The sequence below is a fragment of the Lissotriton helveticus genome, chromosome 5_1 (assembly GCF_964261635.1).
Source record: "Lissotriton helveticus chromosome 5_1, aLisHel1.1, whole genome shotgun sequence".
Classification (NCBI taxonomy): domain Eukaryota; kingdom Metazoa; phylum Chordata; class Amphibia; order Caudata; family Salamandridae; genus Lissotriton; species Lissotriton helveticus.
Window position 1 is genome coordinate 30,796,652 of NC_136065.1, and position 27,908 is coordinate 30,824,559.

Here is a 27,908-nt window from a genome sequence, read left to right on the forward strand (position 1 = left end):
GTCCCAGCCCTCTGCTGCATGGCCTGGCAGCTGAAGATCTGAGGGAGACACGTCCGACGTCACTGAATCTCGCTCTGTCACTAGGGCATGTCCCAGCCCTCTGCTGCATGGCCTGGCACCTGAAGATCAGAGGGAGACACGTCCAACGCCACTGAATCTCGCTCTGTCACTAGGGCATGTCCCAGCCCTCTGCTGCATGGCCTGGCAGCTGAAGATCAGAGGGAGACACGTCCGACGCCACTGAATCTCGCTCTGTCACTAGGGCATGTCCCAGCCCTCTGCTGCATGGCCTGGCAGCTGAAGATCAGAGGGAGACACGTCCGACGCCACTGAATCTCGCTCTGTCACTAGGGCATGTCCCAGCCCTCTGCTGCATGGCCTGGCAGCTGAAGATCTGAGGGAGACACGTCCGACGTCACTGAATCTCGCTCTGTCACTAGGGCATGTCCCAGCCCTCTGCTGCATGGCCTGGCAGCTGAAGATCATAGGGAGACACGTCCGACGTCACTGAATCTCGCTCTTTCACTAGGGCATGTCCCAGCCCTCTGCTGCATGGCCTGGCAGCTGAAGATCAGAGGGAGACACGTCCGACGCCACTGAATCTCGCTCTGTCACTAGGGCATGTCCCAGCCCTCTGCTGCATGGCCTGGCACCTGAAGATCAGAGGGAGACACGTCCGACGCCACTGAATCTCGCTCTGTCACTAGGGCATGTCCCAGCCCTCTGCTGCATGGCCTGGCAGCTGACCCCCACTCCTGAATCTCCTTTCCAGCTAGGAACAACTGAAGCCAAGAACACTGCATGCTCCAGAAATGATGTACCTTGGGGCAGAGCACTTCCTTGGGATACTTTTTCGTTGATGCTAGCTTGCTTTGTGATTGTTTACAGCAGTAGTCATCCATGCTACAATATATGGCCATAAAATACTTCTCTTCACTGCCCGTCTGGAGCTTGGGACAGTAACTTATCTTTCAAGCCCTCCCACCCTCTCCTCAGAGTAAACTTAGATTCAAGCCCTGGGCAGATGTTGTGAACAAAGTCAGAGTGGGTGGTGTGTTAGAATGACTGCATCCTGTGGAGGAGAGAACCGACCCCTCCCCTCTGGAAGCTTTTGCCACCTCACCATGGATAGCTGCACCCTTGGGAGTCAGAGGTCTTATCTCAGAAAGTAACTCCTTACTTCTTTTACAGGATGGCGCTGATGTATTCCCTGGCAGTGTTTTTCGCCATGGTTCTTGCGGCTCGTGGACAGAACGCCACATGCGGGCCTTGCGGGGCATCAGGTAGGAAGCCACCTTGCGTGTTTCTTCTACTCTGGGAGGTGGTGAGCAATGTATGGGATAAGAAAATAAAGGCGGTCCAGGCAGGCCTCACTCATCTCAGAATGACTCATTTTACAAATAAATACAGGTGATAAATGAGTAACAGCTTGTACTATAGAGCTGAGTCCATCGATATCCAGGGCATTGCCAAAGACCACATGAACAGTGTCAAATGTGAAAAAGTCTGCTTTAATGCGACAGATGAGTGGATTTCACTGAAACAACCCTTGGCATTATGCCGTACGAACTAGCATTGAACCCTGTCCTCACTTGTCTTTAAGAGAACCTACCCATCCACCTCCCCCTCCCAAATAACCCATATCACGTCTTCACTCCCAACTTCATGCATTCGACCATCACTGCGCATGCTCAAACTGTTGCCTTCCTCTTGCCTTCCAACTCCCTTCTCTCTCAAATGAATCTCAAACTCACCAATTTTCTTAAAATGATTTGAAAAGTTGTAAAATTCCAAATGACACCTGAACAAACTCCGCGTTTTTCTGCTCTCCCCAAACCTTAGCAAGGGAAGTGCAACAACTCTTTCCTAGCACCATGCGACTGAAGCAGATAGAGCTCCATCCCAAAGACAGCCAGATGCACACCATCATCCCTAAGAAAAGGGAAGAATCTCATGCCTAATGCCAGGATGCTCCAGCAAGAAAAACCCCTTTAACTCTGCAAACCCTGGTCATTTCCCTATTAAACTTCCTCAGTTCTTTGTCAATAGCCCCTGGTTTCTTGGTGCCTCTCCACTCCCTAAGGGGCAAAAGCTCAGTCCAAACCACCTTTTTATTCCCATAAGGTCCTCTTTTGTACATTTCAATAGGGCAAAACCTTTCCTGTTCATGAGACTATTCTCTCCTAAATGCATAACTAGCAAATGTAGGCAAGCGGGCGCGCTCCTCATCAGTTCTAACTTTCATAGGGCTTTGTGCCAATACATTACACCTTTACCGAACCATTTTTTTTGCACCGTCAGGTTATCAAACCCCAGTTGCTTTCCAAATTTCTATCATTCGGCATGATGGACTGTCCATTTTATGAAGGAATGCCCTAAATCATGACAGGTCCTGCAATGCATCCTGCAACAAACAAAAACATTACTCTTAGCCACCATTCTGCAGTGTCAATCCCAAATGTACATACCTCTTATAACAGTCTGACATTCACCTCCCCAAACGCTGACTCAAGGCAGCAGACCAACCCCGGACTTCCGCTGCTGTCACCAAACCAATACAAAATGAGTGAGTACCAAGTTAACCACGTTGCAAACAACGCCTTTCTCATTACTCCCAGAACTTGCGATGCCAAGTTATCAAGCGGAAAAACCTCCCTTTGTCTGCTCCCCCCTCAAAAAACTACTCCCACAAGCACAGAGGGCAAATCTTCTCATATGTGTAGCTCTGTAAATTGGCACATTTTACTCTACCAGAGTGATCAGTCTTCCGCCTGGGGGGCCACACCTGAACCCCTCCCTCCAAAACCTAATGTCTTCCCCCTGAAGTTCCTCTTTCCACTTCAAACCCCAAAAAACAACCACACCATGACCACAGAGAACAATAAAAACTCCTGTGCATCCACACACCTCCGGAAGCATCCTCAATAATCCCTTAAAAATGCACACCATCTCTGCACTCTGTCTCTTCTTCCGCTTTCCTGCACTCTGGCCTCTAATATATTATTTCCCATCTCACCTGTTGACTGTGTATTATAGACGGTTTGTTCAGAACTATGGGATAATAGTGCCCCCTGACAGAACTCACCTATAAAAAGCAGCCCAAGAAAGTCAATTAAACCCCAGAGTGTCAGAAGGCCTTTGACACTTTGAAAAAGGCTCTATGTTTAGCCCCAGTGTTACTGCCCCCTCCGACAACAGAATGGAATTTATAGTTTAGGCCGATGCTTAAGAACAAGTTTGGTGCAGTGTTGGCACAAGTAAATGAAATGGGCCTTTGTCAGCCATTTGCCTTCATCAGCAGGCAACGTCTCCCTAGAGAAAACGGAGATGGAAGCCTTTGCTGTGGTCTGGTCCCTGAAGAAGTTGAGGCCAAACCTGTTTGGCACTCACTTCCGTGTTCAAACTGAACACAGACCTCTCAGATGTCTCATGCAGAAGAGGGAGAAAATCCTAAACTGTTGAGGTGGACAATTTCACTGCAGGGGATCAAGTTCACAGTGGTACACAGACCTGGGACTGACGTGTCAAAGCAGGTGAACTCCCCATGTTTTTTCACTTAGCTGATAAGGGCTCCCAGAGTGTAGGTTAGTTACCCATCACCTTTCATTTGAGGGGTCTGTGTGAGAAAGTCATCCTTTTTTCCCTGATCACCCCCAATTTTTGACTGACACTGGTGGTAACTGACTCTGATTGTGCCCTTGGCTTTGCTAACCAGACCCAGGGCCAGTGCTCTGGTTAAATGGTATATGGTAATTAGGTGTAATTATAATTGGTACTGACAGACTTTTTGTAAGTCTCTAGTATATAATAGGGCATGTAGGCTTAGAGGCCCAGTAGATTTAAAACACTTAAGTGTGTACTGTTAAGGTACCTACTGTCATTTTAAAAGCCATTGCTGCCTCGAAGGCTGCTTTAAAAATAACATTATATGCAAATGTAACTTTGAAATTATAAAAGTACTTCCAGAGACTCAAACGACCTTATTTTTATATTTGAGTCTCCCCGGAAGGTTTCCCATAGGTGCCCTAGTGGAGGGTGCCTTGTAGCTATGAGCATGGACATTATAAAATATATTTTATATGCCCCAATGACAGAAAATCTGCTAAATTCAGTTTTCCCTATTGTAGTAAATTAGCTTGACAGGCTAACATGGGAATACTTTATTAAAGTATAAATATATCCTGGAGTTAGCTACAAATCTATTTCAAAGTATCAAAATGACAGTTACGATAAATCTAACAACTTGCCACTGTTAGATTTATAATAACTATTACACAAAATAAGTTATAGAACTTTCTTTTCTGTGAGCCAAAATCCAGCCTTCCAGCAGCCCTCTCCTAATTGGCCAGCTTTACCAGGCTGAGCCAAGCTGTCTTAATGAGGTGTCAAGCAGCCTGACTAGGGACAAAGGACATCCTGTGAGAGGAGATCTGCAGTTGCAGAGCTAAAGGCAGAATGGGGTAGAGAAGCCAAACTGCCCTTCAAAGGATGAAGGGCAGTTTAAGATAGCACACGCTCACCCCCACTACCTGCACCCCCAGCGAGACAGGAGTCCCAATAATTGGATTAGCAGAGGGGCTGGAAGGAAAGTGTTAAACAAACTTAGCCACACCAGACCAGTGGGTTGGCTAAGCCAGCTCTAACCCTTCAGGAGAGAGTTTCTCCATTTTGGATTTTGCATGAATATTGTTTTCTGGGACAATAAAATGGCACACTTTGGAGGAAGTGGTCATACCTAAGGGTGGCACCCTGCATGTCATTGGTCAAGGGTGTCCCCCTGCTTGGCTCTCAGAAACACTGGATAAATATGGGGGAGCTGCACAGCAACTGAGATCCTTATCTGAAGAAGGGCTGCCCTGCTAAACCTTTTGGAGGAAGTAGTCATACCTAATGTGGCACTCTGGATGCCATTAGTCAGGGGTGCTCCCCTGCTTGATGCCCAGGGACACTGGATAAATATGGGGGAGCTGCAAGGCAACTGAGATCCCTGCCTGAAAGAAACATGAAGAAAAAGGGATGCTCTGCTGAACCCCTGGCCTGCACCAGGAGGACTGCATTCACAAGGACTGCACCTGCTGCACACTTTGGGCTCTAGCAAAAGAAGGACTTTGCCTGACTCTAAAAGCGTAAGGCGTGAACTCCCAGAAAGCAACAGGTGAAAAGAGGTCCTTCTGTATCACCACCACCAAGAAGAACCCAGCTGGACAGCATCTAGTGGATTTTAAAGGTGTTGGCCAGGTGGATTGTGGGAAACGTAGTCCCAATATCCCAAGGAGAAACTCAGAGCTTCAGGAACCTTGCGTTGGTGTTGTGGACCCTTTTGAACTGAAGAAAGATTTTATGGAAGAAGATCTAGAAGTTTGAGCAACTTTTATAAAAAACTCAATGAGTTGAATGACCCATTGTTGAGAGTCAAGCCGCCGTTGTCGAACCGCTATCCAGCCTGACTTTCAGGTACGTCCGGCTGAAAGACCCGGAGCTCTTGACATCGACAAGACTTCCAGAATTTTCACTGATGCCTCGAGCTGAAGCAAGCCGCCGTGATAAACTTAAAACCAGGCCTGAAGAGGTGCCTCACTCATTGACAAGCAAAAAGCTCCAGAAAAATGATTAAGTGTAAAAGTAAAAACTTGACAGAGACCTCCTACTCAGTGTAGCTGACCTGTGCTCCATAGCGGTGGACCTCAACTTTGCATTTGTCCCAGTCAAGCACGATCAGATGTCTCAAGCTGTTGCAATTTGTTTTTAGGCACTAGAAAACATTTAAACACTAAACATTTATCTCTCTGTTTCCCCACATTGGATTTTGTTTGTTTGGGTGCCATTTTAACCTTACACATATTTCCTATTTTTATAAATTGGCTTTGGATTTTTATTATGTGTTGGATCTTACTCATTTAATGTATTAGTCTTTTTAAATGCTTTAAACACCTGTCTCCTAAGTTGAGCCTGCATGCTCGTACCAACTACCAAGAGGTGAGCAAGAGAATAATTTATTGAGACCTTGACAACGATAATGTAGGGCACAATATTTTTGCATCATAATATTTGTTTTCATTTTTAATGTATTCTGATATTTTGTCCAAACACCCCATATTCTGAACTGCACACTGGTGATAATAAGCTGAGGCCTGGAAGGCCCAGGAAATCTAAATAATAATGTCTCAGTAATGGCTCAGTAGTAGTAGACCATCCAGCACTTACCTCGCTAAGGGTGCTGTCCATTCTCCAGTAGTTATTCTGCTGGTATTATTATGCACTTCATTCATTCTTACCTTGCATACTGAAGTAGGCTAACTGTTTTTTGGAATCCTGAAGAACATATACACTCTAACACAAAGACAATCACAGTTCATAAGCACAACATTGATCTCTTTGCACTGTTACTTACTCAAACATGTCTAAGGAGTACCTGAATATCACAAGAGGTACTTTAGGGCACACTAAAGGTGGCAGATTTGATGCCTTCAGCAAGAGTTCACCTCCTGCTTCCCGTAAACACACTGTAGGGAAAACAGCTCTCCTCTAATGTAGCATTAGTGGATATAGAGCCAACCAATAACTATCACAACTGGCTCTTATCAGACTTACTGAGTAGCAGGTGAGAACAAGGTTCCGTGCACTAACTAGCATGATTGACTATATCCAAAGTCATGGTGCTATTAGGCGGAGTTCCAAACTACCCCTGTCCCAACCGCGTCTTCACCATCGGACAGAAATCAGACCCTCCCTCATTGGAGTCATCAACTCGACGTTCAGCTTCGCTGCCTTTCCGGAAACCTGGAAGCACACCGAAGGTAAAGCACTTCTGAAGAAACCCACAGCGGGCCAGTCCGACCTCAAGAACTACTGCCCCATATCGATCCTCCCCTTCCCAGCCAAGGTACTGGAGAAAGCAGTCAACCGCCAGTTTACAGTCTACCTGGAATCCAACCACTTGCTTGACCCCTCCGAATCCGGCTACCCGCTCAAACCACAGCACAGAAACCGCCCACATCAGAGCCATCCTTGACTGCGGTGAGTCTGCAGCCCTGATCCTCCTTGACCTGTCACCTGCCTTTGACACCGTCTCCCACCACCTCCTCATCCAAAGACTTTACCACATTGGCATCTACGGCAACACCTTCAAGATGCTATCCTCTTTTCTCACCGGACACACTTAGAGAATTTGTCTCCCGCCGTACACCTCTGATCCCAAGAGCATCATCTGCGGCCTAGCCCAGGGCTCCTGACTCAGCCCCACACTGTTCAACATCTATATGACTCTGCTGGCACCCATCGTTCACAGCCACGTTTTCAACATCATCTCCTGCGGTTTATCACCCAGCTTATATTCTCCCTCACTAAAGACACGGACACCACCATGGCGAACTTCCAGAACGCCATGACCGACACCGCCAACTGGATGAGAGCCAACTGCCTCCAACGCAACACTGACAAAACCAAAGTTCCACTCTTCGATTTTTTTTTTTTGCATCCCCAAGAAGACGACAGCGCGGAGGAGCAGGGAGGCCGAATTTTAAAGATAAGAAAAAAACTCCAACCAGGAGAACAGCCTGTGGACAAAAGACAAGAAGGAACAGTGTCATTATATGAATTGGCCAAATTCAAAAGCAGAGACTTGGGATATAAGATCAAAAGAAGTTCTTACCCCACCAACGGTGGCTCCTCCGTGCGACTATAAGTCGATATTTTACATATGAGAGCTCAAGGATTTATGATAGACCTGAGCAGTCCAGAGTACGTGTAGTGATGAATTGAAATGAGACTACCATAAAGAAGAAAGAGATTTTTTGGAGTCAAATGTTTTAAAGTCCTGAAGAAGGTGTCAAAAGAAAATAAAGCACCGAAACGCTGCGTCGACTGTTGTTGTAACTTTGACTGTTTTTTTAAGATTTTTTCATTGTATGACCACGCCAGGTGGCGTTTTTAACTGTATGGATGGTACTACTTTTTAGAATGTAACCCAATTGGGAGGGTAATAATAAATTCTATGTTTTTATATGACTTATTTGTTTTAGTACTATATTTAGTTGTGTGTTTAATTGATTCAAGTCGTAGTCCATTAATCCAACCTTGCCTAGTGGGAGATCACCGTAATCCACAGAAAAGATAGAATTTCATCTCTATAAAGTTAGATCGTGTCCATAAATATGTAGTTGGCCATTTCAATTGTGCCAATCTAAAGAGTCAGGGACATTTTACTTTGTCTGTTGGAAAAAAGTAAACCAACCGTTATTTTCGGGTGAGGAGAATTCCCCACTTGAAGCCAACATTCCAGATGAGGGATGGATAAAACATTTTGGAGAAATATACTCTGACCCCAGCAATGATACACAAAGGGGTGACTTCCCTCTTAGAATCAAGGGTTCCACTGTAACCTTTGAGGTCTCGGAAGTGGAAAAAGCGATAGACCTGACCCTAAAAAATAAGGCTCCTGGCCCAGACGGGGTCCCTGCAGATGTATTTAAATGCGCACCGAAATTTTGGTCAAAGATTTTGTGCAATGTTTTTAATGTTCTAAACCAGGATAACATACCGGCCTCGTGGAAAAAAATCGATCATCATCCCCGTCTTCAAGAAGGAAAATAGACAGGACCTGTTATAGACCCATTTCATTAATTGACTCGGGTCATTTTGTTTAAATTGAATGAATGGGTAAACGAAAAAGGGGTCCTGCCAAATGTGCAATATGGATTTAGACCAAAAAGGGGTACTTTAGACCAATGTCTCAACTTACATCTGCTCCTGAATAAATACACCACGGCTAAGGAGGGGTCCATGTACCTGGGGTTCATGGACCTCTCCTCAGCTTTTGACATTGTAAATCGGTCAAAGCTGTGGGAAATTTTACTCAATATTGGTCTTGATAGGGCCCTGGTTAACCTTCTGGCGGACTTACACACGGGACTGTTAGCCTCTATCAGGGTCACCACGGAGGGCCGATGTACCACCCATTTTAAATCAGAAAGGGGGGTCAGGCAATGGTGCATCCTGGCTCCCCTTCTTTTTACGATATATATAAACGCTTTGGAACCCGTACTAAAGGAGGCCACCCTTGACATCCCCTGTGTAGGAGAACTTGGAATACCAGTTCTCCTTTACGCGGATGAAGCTGTTCTTCTTTCGCGGACCGGGGTTGGATTACAACGCCTGTTGGATGTTTTTGAGAATTTTATGGGCTCCTTGGACCTTAAAATGAATGCTAAGAAGTCCCAGATCATGATCATGGGAAAGTGTTCTAGGAAGAAGTACTTTAAGACATTCACCTGTGGAAAAGAAGAACTCTGCAGAGTTACTACATTCCCCTATTTGGGGATAATGTTTGATGAAAGAGGGAACTGGGGACCGCAGTTAAAAAATAGAAACATTTCCCTCGCAAGAACTACTTCTGCTCTCCAGGGTTTTTCTAAACGATTGAGGGCAAGGCCCATAGTAGCTCTAATGAAAATTTATAAAGATAAATGCCTTGCAGTGGCAACTTATGGCAGTTCAATCTGGGGATATTGCTCCCCGGACTGTCTGCAGACTACTGAAAATAAATTTTTAAGATCTGTCCTCTCAGTGCCACAGTCTACTCCCTCATATACTATCCATTCCGAACTTGGGGAAGGTTTTATTTCAGACAGGATAAAAATGGCCCCTCTAATATCTTGGATGAAGACCAGGTTAAATCAGGAGATTCCCCAGAACCATATTATCCTGAAAGACTGTCTACTCTTATTAAAAACAGTTTTGTCAAACTAGGGAGACAATAACATCAAAGGACATTGCACTAATTAAGGGTGCAATGGGACACATGTTAAGTTTGGAAAGGGAAGAACTGGAACTGAAAAAACCTACTGTGAGGGCTAATCTTATCATTTCTAGTCAACCAGGACCTGAAACCTATCTTAAAATAGTGAATCGCCAATATCATAGGTTTCTTTTAACCCGATTCCGTTTCAATATGATCCACTTGAACCTTGGACATTTCCCCATCTGGAGTACCCCAGAAAATGCAACTCTGTGTTCTTGTGACAACTTTTCTACCCAGAACACAATGCATTTCCTGATGTTCTGTGGTCATTATACGGAACTAAGGTTAACATTTTTGGTCCCTATTTTAAAGGAGGCTGGGCTTCTGCAGGTTAAGCCTGCCCTTTTGTACCTGCAACTACTACATATCCCCAGGATTATCTTCCATGTTGCTAGTTTTTTAGTGGGGGCAGTCAGGATTAGAAACAAGAACATGAACGAAAACCCGTAAACGTACGGAAATGAACTGAGCTGAAATCTGGGCTAACTATTCACAATATGACATAGCATTTAAGGATAATTATTATGAAAGATCCATTTTAAATAATCGAAAAAGTTTTTTTAATTTTTTACATTATGATCTCATTGTAGGATATTTTATGAAACTTTTTATGAATTTTATGGAAATTTTAAATGTTTGATATTCTTTTTGTGTAAAATAAATTTTGTATAAATTAATTCTGTTTTTAGTACGCACAATTATTGCAACTGTATTTTATGTTAATTCTGTATTGTACCATTGTCTTTTTATGATATTAATTTATAGAAATAAAGTATTCTGACTGACTGACAGGTGTAATTACAATTGGTACTGACAGACTATTTGTAAGTCTCTAGTATATAATTGGGCATGTAGGTTTAGAGGCCCAGTAGATTTAAAGTACTGTTGAGGTACCTGCTGTCATTTTAAAAGCCATTGCTGCCTCGCAGGCTTCTTTAAAAATAACATTATATGCAAATGTAACTTTGAAATTATAAAAGTACTTCCAGAGACTCAAACGACCGTATTTTTACATTTGAGTCACCCCGGAAGGTTTCCCATAGGTGCCCTAGTGGAGGGTGCCTTGTAACTATGAGCATGTACATTATAAAAGATATTTTATGTGCCCTGATGACAGAAAATCTGCTAAATTCAGTTTTCCCTATTGTAGTGAATTAGCTTGATAGGCTAACATGGGAAAAGTTTATTAAAGTATAAAAATATCCTGGAGTTAGCTAAAAAATCTATTTCAAAGTATCAAAATGACAGTTACGATAAATCTAACAACTTGCCACTGTTAGATTTATAATAACTATTACACAAAATAAGTTATAGAACTTTCTTTTCTGTGAGCCAAAATCCAGCCTTCCAGCAGCCCTCTCCTAATTGGCCAGCTTTACCAGGCTGAGCCAAGCTGTCTTAATGAGGTGTCAAGCAGCCTGACTAGGGACAAAGGACATCCTGTGAGAGGAGATCTGCAGTTGCAGATCTAAAGGCAGAATGGGCTAGAGAAGCCAAACTGGCCATCAAAGGATGAAGGGCAGTTTAAGATAGCACAAGCTCACCCCCACTACCTGCACCCCCAGCGAGACAGGAGCCCCAATAATTGGATTAGCAGAGGGGCTGGAAGGAAAGTGTTAAACAAACTTAGCCAAACCAGTCCAGTGGGTTGGCTTAGCCAGCTCTAATCCTTCAGGAGAAAGTTTCTCCATTTTGGATTTTGCACGAATATTGTTTTCTGGGACAATAAAATGGCACACTTTGGAGGAAGTGGTCATACCTGAGGGTGGCACCCTGCATGCCATTGGTCAAGGGTGTCCCCCTGCTTGGCTCTCAGAAACACTGGATAAATATGGGGGAGCTGCACAGCAACTGAGATCCTTATCTGAAGAAGGGCTGCCCTGCTAAACCTTTTGGAGGAAGTAGTCATACCTATTGTGGCACTCTGGATGCCATTAGTCAGGGGTGCTCCCCTGCTTGATGCCCAGGGACACTGGATAAATATGGGGGAGCTGCAAGGCAACTGAGATCCCTGCCTGAAAGAAACAAGAAGAAAAAGGGATGCCCTGGCCTGCACCAGGAGGACTGCATTCACAAGGACTTTGCCTGACTCTAAAAGCGTAAGGCGTGAACTCCCAGAAAGCAACAGGTGAAAAGAGGTCCTTCTGTATCACCACCACCAAGAAGAACCCAGCTGGACAGCATCTAGTGGATTTTAAAGGTGTTGGCCAGGAGGATTGTGGGAAACGTAGTCCCAATATCCCAAGGAGAAACTCAGAGCTTCAGGAACCTTGAGTTGGTGTTGTGGACCCTTTTGAACTGAAGAAAGATTTTATGGAAGAAGATCTAGAAGTTTGAGCAACTTTTATAAAAAACTCAATGAGTTGACTGACCCATTGTTGAGAGTCAAGCCGCCGTTATCGAAACCGCTATCCAGCCTGAATTTCAGGTATGTCCGGCTGAAAGACCCGGAGCTCTTGACATCGACAAGACTTCCAGAATTTTCACAGAGGCCTCGAGCTGAAGAAAGCCGCCGTGGTAAACTTAAAACCAGGCCCGAAGAGTTGCCTCGCTCATTGACAAGAGAAAAGCTCCAGAAAAATGATTAAGTGCAAAAGTAAAAACTTGACAGAGACCTCCTACTCAGTGTAGCTGACCTGTGCTCCATAGCGGTGGACTTCAACTTTGCATTTGTCCCAGTCAAGCGCGATCAGATGTCTCAAGCTGTTGCAATTTGTTCATCACCACCCCCTTTTCTGAATCGTTTTTGGCCACTATAGGTGTGGCAGGGTATACTCAGACATGAGTCCCTTGCTCACTGCTCCATCAGGATTCAAGCAAGCCGGGCCGACGAGGCTGAAATGCCAGAAACCGGTCCCCGGTAGCTTGTCTCCTTTCTGGTGAAGAATTGGCTTGGTAGTTTGGTCTGCCCTGTTCCCATGATGCACTGGGCCAGGGACAGACTAATCTGCATATAGCCAGGTTCTGAGCTGGGATGGGGCAGTGAGCTAAATAACGGTGATGGATCAAGCCCTGATCTTTGGACTGGGTAAGAGTGGTCTGTTTAATTCAGACACTCTGTTCATCACCACCCCTTTTTCTGAATCGTTTTTGGCCACTATAGGTATGGCAGGGTATACTCAGACATGAGTCCCTTGCTCACTGCTCCATCAGGATTCAAGCAAGCCGGGCCGACGAGGCTGAAATGCCAGAAACCGGTCCCCGGTAGCTTGTCTCCTTTCTTGTGAAGAATTGGCTTGGTAGTTTGGTCTGCCCTGTTCCCATGATGCACTGGGACAGGGACAGACTAATTTGCATATAGCCAGGTTCTGAGCTGGGATGGGGCAGTGAGCTAAATAACGGTGATGGATCAAGCCCTGATCTTTGGACTGGGTAAGAGTGGTCTGCTTAATTCAGACACTCTGTTCATCACCACCCCCTTTTCTGAATCGTTTTTGGCCACTATAGGTGTGGCAGGGTATACTCAGACATGAGTCCCTTGCTCACTGCTCCATCAGGATTCAAGCAAGCCGGGCCGTGAGGCTGAAATGCCAGAAACCGGTCCCCGGTAGCTTGTCTCCTTTCTGATGAAGAATTGGCTTGGTAGTTTGGTCTGCCCTGTTCCCATGATGCACTGGGCCAGGGACAGACTAATTTGCATATAGCCAGGTTCTGAGCTGGGATGGGGCAGTGAGCTAAATAACAGTGATGGATCAAGCCCTGATCTTTGGACTGGGTAAGAGTGGTCTGCTTAATTCAGACACTCTGTTCATCACCACCCCCTTTTCTGAATCGTTTTTGGCCACTATAGGTGTGGCAGGGTATACTCAGACATGAGTCCCTTGCTCACTGCTCCATCAGGATTCAAGCAAGCCGGGCCGTGAGGCTGAAATGCCAGAAACCGGTCCCCGGTAGCTTGTCTCCTTTCTGATGAAGAATTGGCTTGGTAGTTTGGTCTGCCCTGTTCCCATGATGCACTGGGCCAGGGACAGACTAATTTGCATATAGCCAGGTTCTGAGCTGGGATGGAGCAGTGAGCTAAATAACAGTGATGGATCAAGCCCTGATCTTTGGAATGGGTAAGAGTGGTCTGCTTAATTCAGACACTCTTTTCATCACCACCCCCTTTTCTGAATCGTTTTTGGCCACTGTAGGTGTGGCAGGGTATACTCAGACATGAGTCCCTTGCTCACTGCTCCATGAGGATTCAAGCAAGCCGGGCCGACGAGGCTGAAATGCCAGAAACCGGTCCCCGGTAGCTTGTCTCCTTTCTGGTGAAGAATTGGCTTGGTAGTTTGGTCTGCCCTGTTCCCATGATGCACTGGGCCAGGGACAGACTAATTTGCATATAGCCAGGTTCTGAGCTGGGATGGGGCAGTGAGCTAAATAACGGTGATGGATCAAGCCCTGATCTTTGGACTGGGTAAGAGTGGTCTGCTTAATTCAGACACTCTGTTCATCACCACCCCCTTTTCTGAATCGTTTTTGGCCACTATAGGTGTGGCAGGGTATACTCAGACATGAGTCCCTTGCTCACTGCTCCATCAGGATTCAAGCAAGCCGGGCCGTGAGGCTGAAATGCCAGAAACCGGTCCCCGGTAGCTTGTCTCCTTTCTGATGAAGAATTGGCTTGGTAGTTTGGTCTGCCCTGTTCCCATGATGCACTGGGCCAGGGACAGACTAATTTGCATATAGCCAGGTTCTGAGCTGGGATGGGGCAGTGAGCTAAATAACAGTGATGGATCAAGCCCTGATCTTTGGAATGGGTAAGAGTGGTCTGCTTAATTCAGACACTCTTTTCATCACCACCCCCTTTTCTGAATCGTTTTTGGCCACTGTAGGTGTGGCAGGGTATACTCAGACATGAGTCCCTTGCTCACTGCTCCATGAGGATTCAAGCAAGCCGGGCCGACGAGGCTGAAATGCCAGAAACCGGTCCCCGGTAGCTTGTCTCCTTTCTGGTGAAGAATTGGCTTGGTAGTTTGGTCTGCCCTGTTCCCATGATGCACTGGGCCAGGGACAGACTAATTTGCATATAGCCAGGTTCTGAGCTGGGATGGGGCAGTGAGCTAAATAACGGTGATGGATCAAGCCCTGATCTTTGGACTGGGTAAGAGTGGTCTGCTTAATTCAGACACTCTGTTCATCACCACCCCCTTTTCTGAATCGTTTTTGGCCACTATAGGTGTGGCAGGGTATACTCAGACATGAGTCCCTTGCTCACTGCTCCATCAGGATTCAAGCAAGCCGGGCCGACGAGGCTGAAATGCCAGAAACCGGTCCCCGGTAGCTTGTCTCCTTTCTGGTGAAGAATTGGCTTGGTAGTTTGGTCTGCCCTGTTCCCATGATGCACTGGGCCAGGGACAGACTAATTTGCATATAGCCAGGTTCTGAGCTGGGATGGGGCAGTGAGCTAAATAACAGTGATGGATCAAGCCCTGATCTTTGGATTGGGTAAGAGTGGTCTGCTTAATTCAGACACTCTGTTCATCACCACCCCCTTTTCTGAATCGTTTTTGGCCACTGTAGGTGTGGCAGGGTATACTCAGACATGAGTCCCTTGCTCACTGCTCCATCAGGATTCAAGCAAGCCGGGCCGACGAGGCTGAAATGCCAGAAACCGGTCCCCGGTAGCTTGTCTCCTTTCTTGTGAAGAATTGGCTTGGTAGTTTGGTCTGCCCTGTTCCCATGATGCACTGGGCCAGGGACAGACTAATTTGCATATAGCCAGGTTCTGAGCTGGGATGGGGCAGTGAGCTAAATAACGGTGATGGATCAAGCCCTGATCTTTGGACTGGGTAAGAGTGGTCTGCTTAATTCAGACACTCTGTTCATCACCACCCCCTTTTCTGAATCGTTTTTGGCCACTATAGGTGTGGCAGGGTATACTCAGACATGAGTCCCTTGCTCACTGCTCCATCAGGATTCAAGCAAGCCGGGCCTACGAGGCTGAAATGCCAGAAACCGGTCCCCGGTAGCTTGTCTCCTTTCTGGTGAAGAATTGGCTTGGTAGTTTGGTCTGCCCTGTTCCCATGATGCACTGGGCCAGGGACAGACTAATTTGCATATAGCCAGGTTCTGAGCTGGGATGGGGCAGTGAGATAAATAACGGTGATGGATCAAGCCCTGATCTTTGGACTGGGTAAGAGTGGTCTGCTTAATTCAGACACTCTGTTCATCACCACCCCCTTTTCTGAATCGTTTTTGGCCACTATAGGTGTGGCAGGGTATACTCAGACATGAGTCCCTTGCTCACTGCTCCATCAGGATTCAAGCAAGCCGGGTCGACGAGGCTGAAATGCCAGAAACCGGTCCCCGGTAGCTTGTCTCCTTTCTGGTGAAGAATTGGCTTGGTAGTTTGGTCTGCCCTGTTCCCATGATGCACTGGGCCAGGGACAGACTAATTTGCATATAGCCAGGTTCTGAGCTGGGATGGGGCAGTGAGCTAAATAACAGTGATGGATCAAGCCCTGATCTTTGGATTGGGTAAGAGTGGTCTGCTTAATTCAGACACTCTGTTCATCACCACCCCCTTTTCTGAATCGTTTTTGGCCACTGTAGGTGTGGCAGGGTATACTCAGACATGAGTCCCTTGCTCACTGCTCCATGAGGATTCAAGCAAGCCGGGCCGACGAGGCTGAAATGCCAGAAACCGGTCCCCGGTAGCTTGTCTCCTTTCTTGTGAAGAATTGGCTTGGTAGTTTGGTCTGCCCTGTTCCCATGATGCACTGGGACAGGGACAGACTAATTTGCATATAGCCAGGTTCTGAGCTGGGATGGGGCAGTGAGCTAAATAACGGTGATGGATCAAGCCCTGATCTTTGGACTGGGTAAGAGTGGTCTGCTTAATTCAGACACTCTGTTCATCACCACCCCCTTTTCTGAATCGTTTTTGGCCACTATAGGTGTGGCAGGGTATACTCAGACATGAGTCCCTTGCTCACTGCTCCATCAGGATTCAAGCAAGCCGGGCCGTGAGGCTGAAATGCCAGAAACCGGTCCCCGGTAGCTTGTCTCCTTTCTGATGAAGAATTGGCTTGGTAGTTTGGTCTGCCCTGTTCCCATGATGCACTGGGCCAGGGACAGACTAATTTGCATATAGCCAGGTTCTGAGCTGGGATGGGGCAGTGAGCTAAATAACAGTGATGGATCAAGCCCTGATCTTTGGACTGGGTAAGAGTGGTCTGCTTAATTCAGACACTCTGTTCATCACCACCCCCTTTTCTGAATCGTTTTTGGCCACTATAGGTGTGGCAGGGTATACTCAGACATGAGTCCCTTGCTCACTGCTCCATCAGGATTCAAGCAAGCCGGGCCGTGAGGCTGAAATGCCAGAAACCGGTCCCCGGTAGCTTGTCTCCTTTCTGATGAAGAATTGGCTTGGTAGTTTGGTCTGCCCTGTTCCCATGATGCACTGGGCCAGGGACAGACTAATTTGCATATAGCCAGGTTCTGAGCTGGGATGGGGCAGTGAGCTAAATAACAGTGATGGATCAAGCCCTGATCTTTGGAATGGGTAAGAGTGGTCTGCTTAATTCAGACACTCTTTTCATCACCACCCCCTTTTCTGAATCGTTTTTGGCCACTGTAGGTGTGGCAGGGTATACTCAGACATGAGTCCCTTGCTCACTGCTCCATGAGGATTCAAGCAAGCCGGGCCGACGAGGCTGAAATGCCAGAAACCGGTCCCCGGTAGCTTGTCTCCTTTCTGGTGAAGAATTGGCTTGGTAGTTTGGTCTGCCCTGTTCCCATGATGCACTGGGCCAGGGACAGACTAATTTGCATATAGCCAGGTTCTGAGCTGGGATGGGGCAGTGAGCTAAATAACGGTGATGGATCAAGCCCTGATCTTTGGACTGGGTAAGAGTGGTCTGCTTAATTCAGACACTCTGTTCATCACCACCCCCTTTTCTGAATCGTTTTTGGCCACTATAGGTGTGGCAGGGTATACTCAGACATGAGTCCCTTGCTCACTGCTCCATCAGGATTCAAGCAAGCCGGGCCGTGAGGCTGAAATGCCAGAAACCGGTCCCCGGTAGCTTGTCTCCTTTCTGATGAAGAATTGGCTTGGTAGTTTGGTCTGCCCTGTTCCCATGATGCACTGGGCCAGGGACAGACTAATTTGCATATAGCCAGGTTCTGAGCTGGGATGGGGCAGTGAGCTAAATAACAGTGATGGATCAAGCCCTGATCTTTGGAATGGGTAAGAGTGGTCTGCTTAATTCAGACACTCTTTTCATCACCACCCCCTTTTCTGAATCGTTTTTGGCCACTGTAGGTGTGGCAGGGTATACTCAGACATGAGTCCCTTGCTCACTGCTCCATGAGGATTCAAGCAAGCCGGGCCGACGAGGCTGAAATGCCAGAAACCGGTCCCCGGTAGCTTGTCTCCTTTCTGGTGAAGAATTGGCTTGGTAGTTTGGTCTGCCCTGTTCCCATGATGCACTGGGCCAGGGACAGACTAATTTGCATATAGCCAGGTTCTGAGCTGGGATGGGGCAGTGAGCTAAATAACGGTGATGGATCAAGCCCTGATCTTTGGACTGGGTAAGAGTGGTCTGCTTAATTCAGACACTCTGTTCATCACCACCCCCTTTTCTGAATCGTTTTTGGCCACTATAGGTGTGGCAGGGTATACTCAGACATGAGTCCCTTGCTCACTGCTCCATCAGGATTCAAGCAAGCCGGGCCGACGAGGCTGAAATGCCAGAAACCGGTCCCCGGTAGCTTGTCTCCTTTCTGGTGAAGAATTGGCTTGGTAGTTTGGTCTGCCCTGTTCCCATGATGCACTGGGCCAGGGACAGACTAATTTGCATATAGCCAGGTTCTGAGCTGGGATGGGGCAGTGAGCTAAATAACAGTGATGGATCAAGCCCTGATCTTTGGATTGGGTAAGAGTGGTCTGCTTAATTCAGACACTCTGTTCATCACCACCCCCTTTTCTGAATCGTTTTTGGCCACTGTAGGTGTGGCAGGGTATACTCAGACATGAGTCCCTTGCTCACTGCTCCATCAGGATTCAAGCAAGCCGGGCCGACGAGGCTGAAATGCCAGAAACCGGTCCCCGGTAGCTTGTCTCCTTTCTTGTGAAGAATTGGCTTGGTAGTTTGGTCTGCCCTGTTCCCATGATGCACTGGGCCAGGGACAGACTAATTTGCATATAGCCAGGTTCTGAGCTGGGATGGGGCAGTGAGCTAAATAACGGTGATGGATCAAGCCCTGATCTTTGGACTGGGTAAGAGTGGTCTGCTTAATTCAGACACTCTGTTCATCACCACCCCCTTTTCTGAATCGTTTTTGGCCACTATAGGTGTGGCAGGGTATACTCAGACATGAGTCCCTTGCTCACTGCTCCATCAGGATTCAAGCAAGCCGGGCCTACGAGGCTGAAATGCCAGAAACCGGTCCCCGGTAGCTTGTCTCCTTTCTGGTGAAGAATTGGCTTGGTAGTTTGGTCTACCCTGTTCCCATGATGCACTGGGCCAGGGACAGACTAATTTGCATATAGCCAGGTTCTGAGCTGGGATGGGGCAGTGAGATAAATAACGGTGATGGATCAAGCCCTGATCTTTGGACTGGGTAAGAGTGGTCTGCTTAATTCAGACACTCTGTTCATCACCACCCCCTTTTCTGAATCGTTTTTGGCCACTATAGGTGTGGCAGGGTATACTCAGACATGAGTCCCTTGCTCACTGCTCCATCAGGATTCAAGCAAGCCGGGTCGACGAGGCTGAAATGCCAGAAACCGGTCCCCGGTAGCTTGTCTCCTTTCTGGTGAAGAATTGGCTTGGTAGTTTGGTCTGCCCTGTTCCCATGATGCACTGGGCCAGGGACAGACTAATTTGCATATAGCCAGGTTCTGAGCTGGGATGGGGCAGTGAGCTAAATAACAGTGATGGATCAAGCCCTGATCTTTGGATTGGGTAAGAGTGGTCTGCTTAATTCAGACACTCTGTTCATCACCACCCCCTTTTCTGAATCGTTTTTGGCCACTGTAGGTGTGGCAGGGTATACTCAGACATGAGTCCCTTGCTCACTGCTCCATGAGGATTCAAGCAAGCCGGGCCGACGAGGCTGAAATGCCAGAAACCGGTCCCCGGTAGCTTGTCTCCTTTCTGGTGAAGAATTGGCTTGGTAGTTTGGTCTGCCCTGTTCCCATGATGCACTGGGCCAGGGACAGACTAATTTGCATATAGCCAGGTTCTGAGCTGGGATGGGGCAGTGAGCTAAATAACAGTGATGGATCAAGCCCTGATCTTTGGATTGGGTAAGAGTGGTCTGCTTAATTCAGACACTCTGTTCATCACCACCCCCTTTTCTGAATCGTTTTTGGCCACTATAGGTGTGGCAGGGTATACTCAGACATGAGTCCCTTGCTCACTGCTCCATCAGGATTCAAGCAAGCCGGGCCGACGAGGCTGAAATGCCAGAAACCGGTCCCCGGTAGCTTGTCTCCTTTCTTGTGAAGAATTGGCTTGGTAGTTTGGTCTGCCCTGTTCCCATGATGCACTGGGCCAGGGACAGACTAATTTGCATATAGCCAGGTTCTGAGCTGGGATGGGGCAGTGAGCTAAATAACGGTGATGGATCAAGCCCTGATCTTTGGACTGGGTAAGAGTGGTCTGCTTAATTCAGACACTCTGTTCATCACCACCCCCTTTTCTGAATCGTTTTTGGCCACTATAGGTGTGGCAGGGTATACTCAGACATGAGTCCCTGGCTCACTGCTCCATCAGGATTCAAGCAAGCCGGGCCGACGAGGCTGAAATGCCAGAAACCGGTCCCCGGTAGCTTGTCTCCTTTCTGGTGAAGAATTGGCTTGGTAGTTTGGTCTGCCCTGTTCCCATGATGCACTGGGCCAGGGACAGACTAATTTGCATATAGCCAGGTTCTGAGCTGGGATGGGGCAGTGAGCTAAATAACAGTGATGGATCAAGCCCTGATCTTTGGACTGGGTAAGAGTGGTCTGCTTAATTCAGACACTCTGTTCATCACCACCCCCTTTTCTGAATCGTTTTGGGCCACTATAGGTGTGGCAGGGTATACTCAGACATGAGTCCCTTGCTCACTGCTCCATCAGGATTCAAGCAAGCCGGGCCGACGAGGCTGAAATGCCAGAAACCGGTCCCCGGTAGCTTGTCTCCTTTCTGGTGAAGAATTGGCTTGGTAGTTTGGTCTGCCCTGTTCCCATGATGCACTGGGCCAGGGACAGACTAATTTGCATATAGCCAGGTTCTGAGCTGGGATGGGGCAGTGAGCTAAATAACAGTGATGGATCAAGCCCTGATCTTTGGATTGGGTAAGAGTGGTCTGCTTAATTCAGACACTCTGTTCATCACCACCCCCTTTTCTGAATCGTTTTTGGCCACTGTAGGTGTGGCAGGGTATACTCAGACATGAGTCCCTTGCTCACTGCTCCATGAGGATTCAAGCAAGCCGGGCCGACGAGGCTGAAATGCCAGAAACCGGTCCCCGGTAGCTTGTCTCCTTTCTGGTGAAGAATTGGCTTGGTAGTTTGGTCTGCCCTGTTCCCATGATGCACTGGGCAGGGACAGACTAATTTGCATATAGCCAGGTTCTGAGCTGGGATGGGGCAGTGAGCTAAATAACGGTGATGGATCAAGCCCTGATCTTTGGACTGGGTAAGAGTGGTCTGCTTAATTCAGACACTCTGTTCATCACCACCCCCTTTTCTGAATCGTTTTTGGCCACTATAGGTGTGGCAGGGTATACTCAGACATGAGTCCCTTGCTCACTGCTCCATCATGATTCAAGCAAGCCGGGCCGACGAGGCTGAAATGCCAGAAACCGGTCCCCGGTAGCTTGTCTCCTTTCTGGTGAAGAATTGGCTTGGTAGTTTGGTCTGCCCTGTTCCCATGATGCACTGGGCCAGGGACAGACAAATTTGCATATAGCCAGGTTCTGAGCTGGGATGGGGCAGTGAGCTAAATAACAGTGATGGATCAAGCCCTGATCTTTGGATTGGGTAAGAGTGGTCTGCTTAATTCAGACACTCTGTTCATCACCACCCCCTTTTCTGAATCGTTTTTGGCCACTGTAGGTGTGGCAGGGTATACTCAGACATGAGTCCCTTGCTCACTGCTCCATCAGGATTCAAGCAAGCCGGGCCGACGAGGCTGAAATGCCAGAAACCGGTCCCCGGTAGCCTGTCTCCTTTCTTGTGAAGAATTGGCTTGGTAGTTTGGTCTGCCCTGTTCCCATGATGCACTGGGCCAGGGACAGACTAATTTGCATATAGCCAGGTTCTGAGCTGGGATGGGGCAGTGAGCTAAATAACGGTGATGGATCAAGCCCTGATCTTTGGACTGGGTAAGAGTGGTCTGCTTAATTCAGACACTCTGTTCATCACCACCCCCTTTTCTGAATCGTTTTTGGCCACTATAGGTGTGGCAGGGTATACTCAGACATGAGTCCCTTGCTCACTGCTCCATCAGGATTCAAGCAAGCCGGGCCGACGAGGCTGAAATGCCAGAAACCGGTCCCCGGTAGCTTGTCTCCTTTCTGGTGAAGAATTGGCTTGGTAGTTTGGTCTGCCCTGTTCCCATGATGCACTGGGCCAGGGACAGACTAATTTGCATATAGCCAGGTTCTGAGCTGGGATGGGGCAGTGAGCTAAATAACGGTGATGGATCAAGCCCTGATCTTTGGTCTGGGTAAGAGTGGTCTGCTTAATTCAGACACTCTGTTCATCACCACCCCCTTTTCTGAATCGTTTTTGGCCACTATAGGTGTGGCAGGGTATACTCAGACATGAGTCCCTTGCTCACTGCTCCATCAGGATTCAAGCAAGCCGGGCCGACGAGGCTGAAATGCCAGAAACCGGTCCCCGGTAGCTTGTCTCCTTTCTGGTGAAGAATTGGCTTGGTAGTTTGGTCTGCCCTGTTCCCATGATGCACTGGGCCAGGGACAGACTAATTTGCATATAGCCAGGTTCTGAGCTGGGATGGGGCAGTGAGCTAAATAACAGTGATGGATCAAGCCCTGATCTTTGGATTGGGTAAGAGTGGTCTGCTTAATTCAGACACTCTGTTCATCACCACCCCCTTTTCTGAATCGTTTTTGGCCACTGTAGGTGTGGCAGGGTATACTCAGACATGAGTCCCTTGCTCACTGCTCCATGAGGATTCAAGCAAGCCGGGCCGACGAGGCTGAAATGCCAGAAACCGGTCCTCGGTAGCTTGTCTCCTTTCTGGTGAAGAATTGGCTTGGTAGTTTGGTCTGCCCTGTTCCCATGATGCACTGGGCCAGGGACAGACTAATTTGCATATAGCCAGGTTCTGAGCTGGGATGGGGCAGTGAGCTAAATAACAGTGATGGATCAAGCCCTGATCTTTGGATTGGGTAAGAGTGGTCTGCTTAATTCAGACACTCTGTTCATCACCACCCCCTTTTCTGAATCGTTTTTGGCCACTATAGGTGTGGCAGGGTATACTCAGACATGAGTCCCTTGCTCACTGCTCCATCAGGATTCAAGCAAGCCGGGCCGACGAGGCTGAAATGCCAGAAACCGGTCCCCGGTAGCTTGTCTCCTTTCTGGTGAAGAATTGGCTTGGTAGTTTGGTCTGCCCTGTTCCCATGATGCACTGGGCCAGGGACAGACTAATTTGCATATAGCCAGGTTCTGAGCTGGGATGGGGCAGTGAGCTAAATAACAGTGATGGATCAAGCCCTGATCTTTGGATTGGGTAAGAGTGGTCTGCTTAATTCAGACACTCTGTTCATCACCACCCCCTTTTCTGAATCGTTTTTGGCCACTGTAGGTGTGGCAGGGTATACTCAGACATGAGTCCCTTGCTCACTGCTCCATCAGGATTCAAGCAAGCCGGGCCGACGAGGCTGAAATGCCAGAAACCGGTCCCCGGTAGCTTGTCTCCTTTCTGGTGAAGAATTGGCTTGGTAGTTTGGTCTGCCCTGTTCTCATGATGCACTGGGCCAGGGACAGACTAATTTGCACATAGCCAGGTTCTGAGCTGGGATGGGGCAGTGAGCTAAATAACGGTGATGGATCAAGCCCTGATCTTTGGACTGGGTAAGAGTGGTCTGCTTAATTCAGACACTCTGTTCATCACCACCCCCTTTTCTGAATCGTTTTTGGCCACTATAGGTGTGGCAGGGTATACTCAGACATGAGTCCCTTGCTCACTGCTCCATCAGGATTCAAGCAAGCCGGGCCGACAAGGCTGAAATGCCAGAAACCGGTCCCCGGTAGCTTGTCTCCTTTCTTGTGAAGAATTGGCTTGGTAGTTTGGTCTGCCCTGTTCCCATGATGCACTGGGCCAGGGACAGACTAATTTGCATATAGCCAGGTTCTGAGCTGGGATGGGGCAGTGAGCTAAATAACGGTGATGGATCAAGCCCTGATCTTTGGACTGGGTAAGAGTGGTCTGCTTAATTCAGACACTCTGTTCATCACCACCCCCTTTTCTGAATCGGTTTTGGCCACTATAGGTGTGGCAGGGTATACTCAGACAGGAGTCCCTTGCTCACTGCTCCATCAGGATTCAAGCAAGCCGGGCCGACGAGGCTGAAATGCCAGAAACCGGTCCCCGGTAGCTTGTCTCCTTTCTGGTGAAGAATTGGCTTGGTAGTTTGGTCTGCCCTGTTCCCATGATGCACTGGGCCAGGGACAGACTAATTTGCTTATAGCCAGGTTCTGAGCTGGGATGGGGCAGTGAGCTAAATAGCGGTGATGGATCAAGCCCTGATCTTTGGACTGAGTAAGAGTGGTCTGCTTAATTCAGACACTCTGTTCATCACCACCCCCTTTTCTGAATCGTTTTTGGCCACTATAGATGTGGCAGGGTATACTCAGACATGAGTCCCTTGCTCACTGCTCCATCAGGATTCAAGCAAGCCGGGCCGACGAGGCTGAAATGCCAGAAACCGGTCCCCGGTAGCTTGTCTCCTTTCTGGTGAAGAATTGGCTTGGTAGTTTGGTCTGCCCTGTTCCCATGATGCACTGGGCCAGGGACAGACTAATTTGCATATAGCCAGGTTCTGAGCTGGGATGGGGCAGTGAGCTAAATAACGGTGATGGATCAAGCCCTGATCTTTGGACTGGGTAAGAGTGGTCTGCTTAATTCAGACACTCTGTTCATCACCACCCCCTTTACTGAATCGTTTTTGGCCACTATAGGTGTGGCAGGGTATACTCAGACATGAGTCCCTTGCTCACTGCTCCATCAGGATTCAAGCAAGCCGGGCCGACGAGGCTGAAATGCCAGAAACCGGTCCCCGGTAGCTTGTCTCCTTTCTGGTGAAGAATTGGCTTGGTAGTTTGGTCTGCCCTGTTCCCATGATGCACTGGGCCAGGGACAGACTAATTTGCATATAGCCAGGTTCTGAGCTGGGATGGGGCAGTGAGCTAAATACCGGTGATGGATCAAGCCCTGATCTTTGGACCGGGTAAGAGTGGTCTGCTTAATTCAGACACTCTGTTCATCACCACCCCCTTTTCTGAATCGTTTTTGGCCACTATAGGTGTGGCAGGGTATACTCAGACATGAGTCCCTTGCTCACTGCTCCATCAGGATTCAAGCAAGCCGGGCCGACGAGGCTGAAATGCCAGAAACCGGTCCCCGGTAGCTTGTCTCCTTTCTGGTGAAGAATTGGCTTGGTAGTTTGGTCTGCCCTGTTCCCATGATGCCCTGGGCCAGGGACAGACTAATTTGCATATAGCCAGGTTCTGAGCTGGGATGGGGCAGTGAGTTAAATAACGGTGATGGATCAAGCCCTGATCTTTGGACTGAGTAAGAGTGGTCTGCTTAATTCAGACACTCTGTTCATCACCATCCCCTTTTCTGAATCGTTTTTGGCCACTATAGGCGTGGCAGGGTATACTCAGACATGAGTCCCTTGCTCACTGCTCCATCAGTATTCAAGCAAGCCGGGCCGACGAGGCTGAAATGCCAGAAACAGGTCCCCGGTAGCTTGTCTCCTTTCTGGTGAAGAATTGGCTTGGTAGTTTGGTCTGCCCTGTTCCCATGATGCACTGGGCCAGGGACAGAATAATTTGCATATAGCCAGGTTCTGAGCTGGGATGGGGCAGTGAGCTAAATAACGGTGATGGATCAAACCCTGATCTTTGGACTGGGTAAGAGTGGTCTGCTTAATTCAGACACTCTGTTCATCACCACCCCCTTTTCTGAATCGTTTTTGGCCACTATCGGTGTGGCAGGGTATACTCAGACATGAGTCCCTTGCTCACTGCTCCATCAGGATTCAAGCAAGCCGGGCCGACGAGGCTGAAATGCCAGAAACCGGTCCCCGGTAGCTTGTCTCCTTTCTGGTGAAGAATTGGCTTGGTAGTTTGGTCTGCCCTGTTCCCATGATGCACTGGGCCAGGGACAGACTAATTTGCATATAGCCAGGTTCTGAGCTGGGATGGGGCAGTGAGCTAAATAACGGTGATGGATCACGCCCTGATCTTTGGACTGGGTAAGAGTGGTCTGCTTAATTCAGACACTCTGTTCATCACCACCCCCTTTTCTGAATCGTTTTTGGCCACTATAGGTGTGGCAGGGTATACTCAGACATGAGTCCCTTGCTCACTGCTCCATCAGGATTCAAGCAAGCCGGGCCGACGAGGCTGAAATGCCAGAAACCGGTCCCCGGTAGCTTGTCTCCTTTCTGGTGAAGAATTGGCTTGGTAGTTTGGTCTGCCCTGTTCCCATGATGCACTGGGCCAGGGACAGACTAATTTGCATATAGCCAGGTTCTGAGCTGGGATGGGGCAGTGAGCTAAATAACGGTGATGGATCAAGGCCTGATCTTTGGACTGGGTAAGAGTGGTCTGCTTAATTCAGACACTCTGTTCATCACCACCCCCTTTTCTGAATCGTTTTTGGCCACTATAGGTGTGGCAGGGTATACTCAGACATGAGTCCCTTGCTCACTGCTCCATCAGGATTCAAGCAAGCCGGTCCGACGAGGCTGAAATGCCAGAAACTGGTCCCCGGTAGCTTGTCTCCTTTCTGGTGAAGAATTGGCTTGGTAGTTTGGTCTGCCCTGTTCCCATGATGCACTGGGCCAGGGACAGACTAATTTGCATATAGCCTGGTTCTGAGCTGGGATGGGGCAGTGAGCTAAATAACGGTGATGGATCAAGCCCTGATCTTTGGACTGGGTAAGAGTGCTCCATCAGGATTCAAGCAAGCTGGGCCGACGAGGCTGAAATGCCAGAAACCGGTCCCCGGTAGCTTGTCTCCTTTCTGGTGAAGAATTGGCTTGGTAGTTTGGTCTGCCCTGTTCCCATGATGCACCGGGCCAGGGACAGACTAATTTGCATATAGCCAGGTTCTGAGCTGGGATGGGGCAGTGAGCTAAATAACGGTGATGGATCAAGCCCTGATCTTTGGACTGGGTAAGAGTGGTCTGCTTAATTCAGACACTCTGTTCATCACCACCCCCTTTTCTGAATCGTTTTTGGCCACTATAGGTGTGGCAGGGTATACTCAGACATGAGTCCCTTGTTCACTGCTCCATCAGGATTCAAGCAAGCCGGGCCGACGAGGCTGAAATGCCAGAAACCGGTCCCCGGTAGCTTGTCTCCTTTCTGGTGAAGAATTGGCTTGGTAGTTTGGTCTGCCCTGTTCCCATGATGCACTGGGCCAGGGACAGACTAATTTGCATATAGCCAGGTTCTGAGCTGGGATGGGGCAGTGAGCTAAATAACGGTGATGGATCAAGCCCTGATCTTTGGACTGGGTAAGAGTGGTCTGCTTAATTCAGACACTCTGTTCATCACCACCCCCTTTTCTGAATCGTTTTTGGCCACTATAGGTGTGGCAGGGTATACTCAGACATGAGTCCCTTGCTCACTGCTCCATCAGGATTCAAGCAAGCCGGGCCGACGAGGCTGAAATGCCAGAAACCGGTCCCCGGTAGCTTGTCTCCTTTCTGGTGAAGAATTGGCTTGGTAGTTTGGTCTGCCCTGTTCCCATGATGCACTGGGCCAGGGACAGACTAATTTGCATATAGCCAGGTTCTGAGCTGGGATGGGGCAGTGAGCTAAATAACGGTGATGGATCAAGCCCTGATCTTTGGACTGGGTAAGAGTGGTCTGCTTAATTCAGACACTCTGTTCATCACCACCCCCTTTTCTGAATCG

The 27,908-nt window shown here is 48.2% G+C and overlaps 1 protein-coding gene across 1 annotated transcript in view; it reads left to right on the plus strand.

Annotated features, from left to right (window-relative positions):
- Nucleotides 1–27,908, plus strand: part of LOC144752911 (uncharacterized) — a 78,613-nt gene that overhangs the window by 39,118 nt on the left and 11,587 nt on the right. The window contains exon 2 of the mRNA XM_078640738.1: nt 1,192–1,283. Coding sequence (XP_078496864.1) covers nt 1,193–1,283 — 91 coding nt within the window. The 5' untranslated portion in view covers nt 1,192. The remainder of the gene's footprint in view (nt 1–1,191; nt 1,284–27,908) is intronic.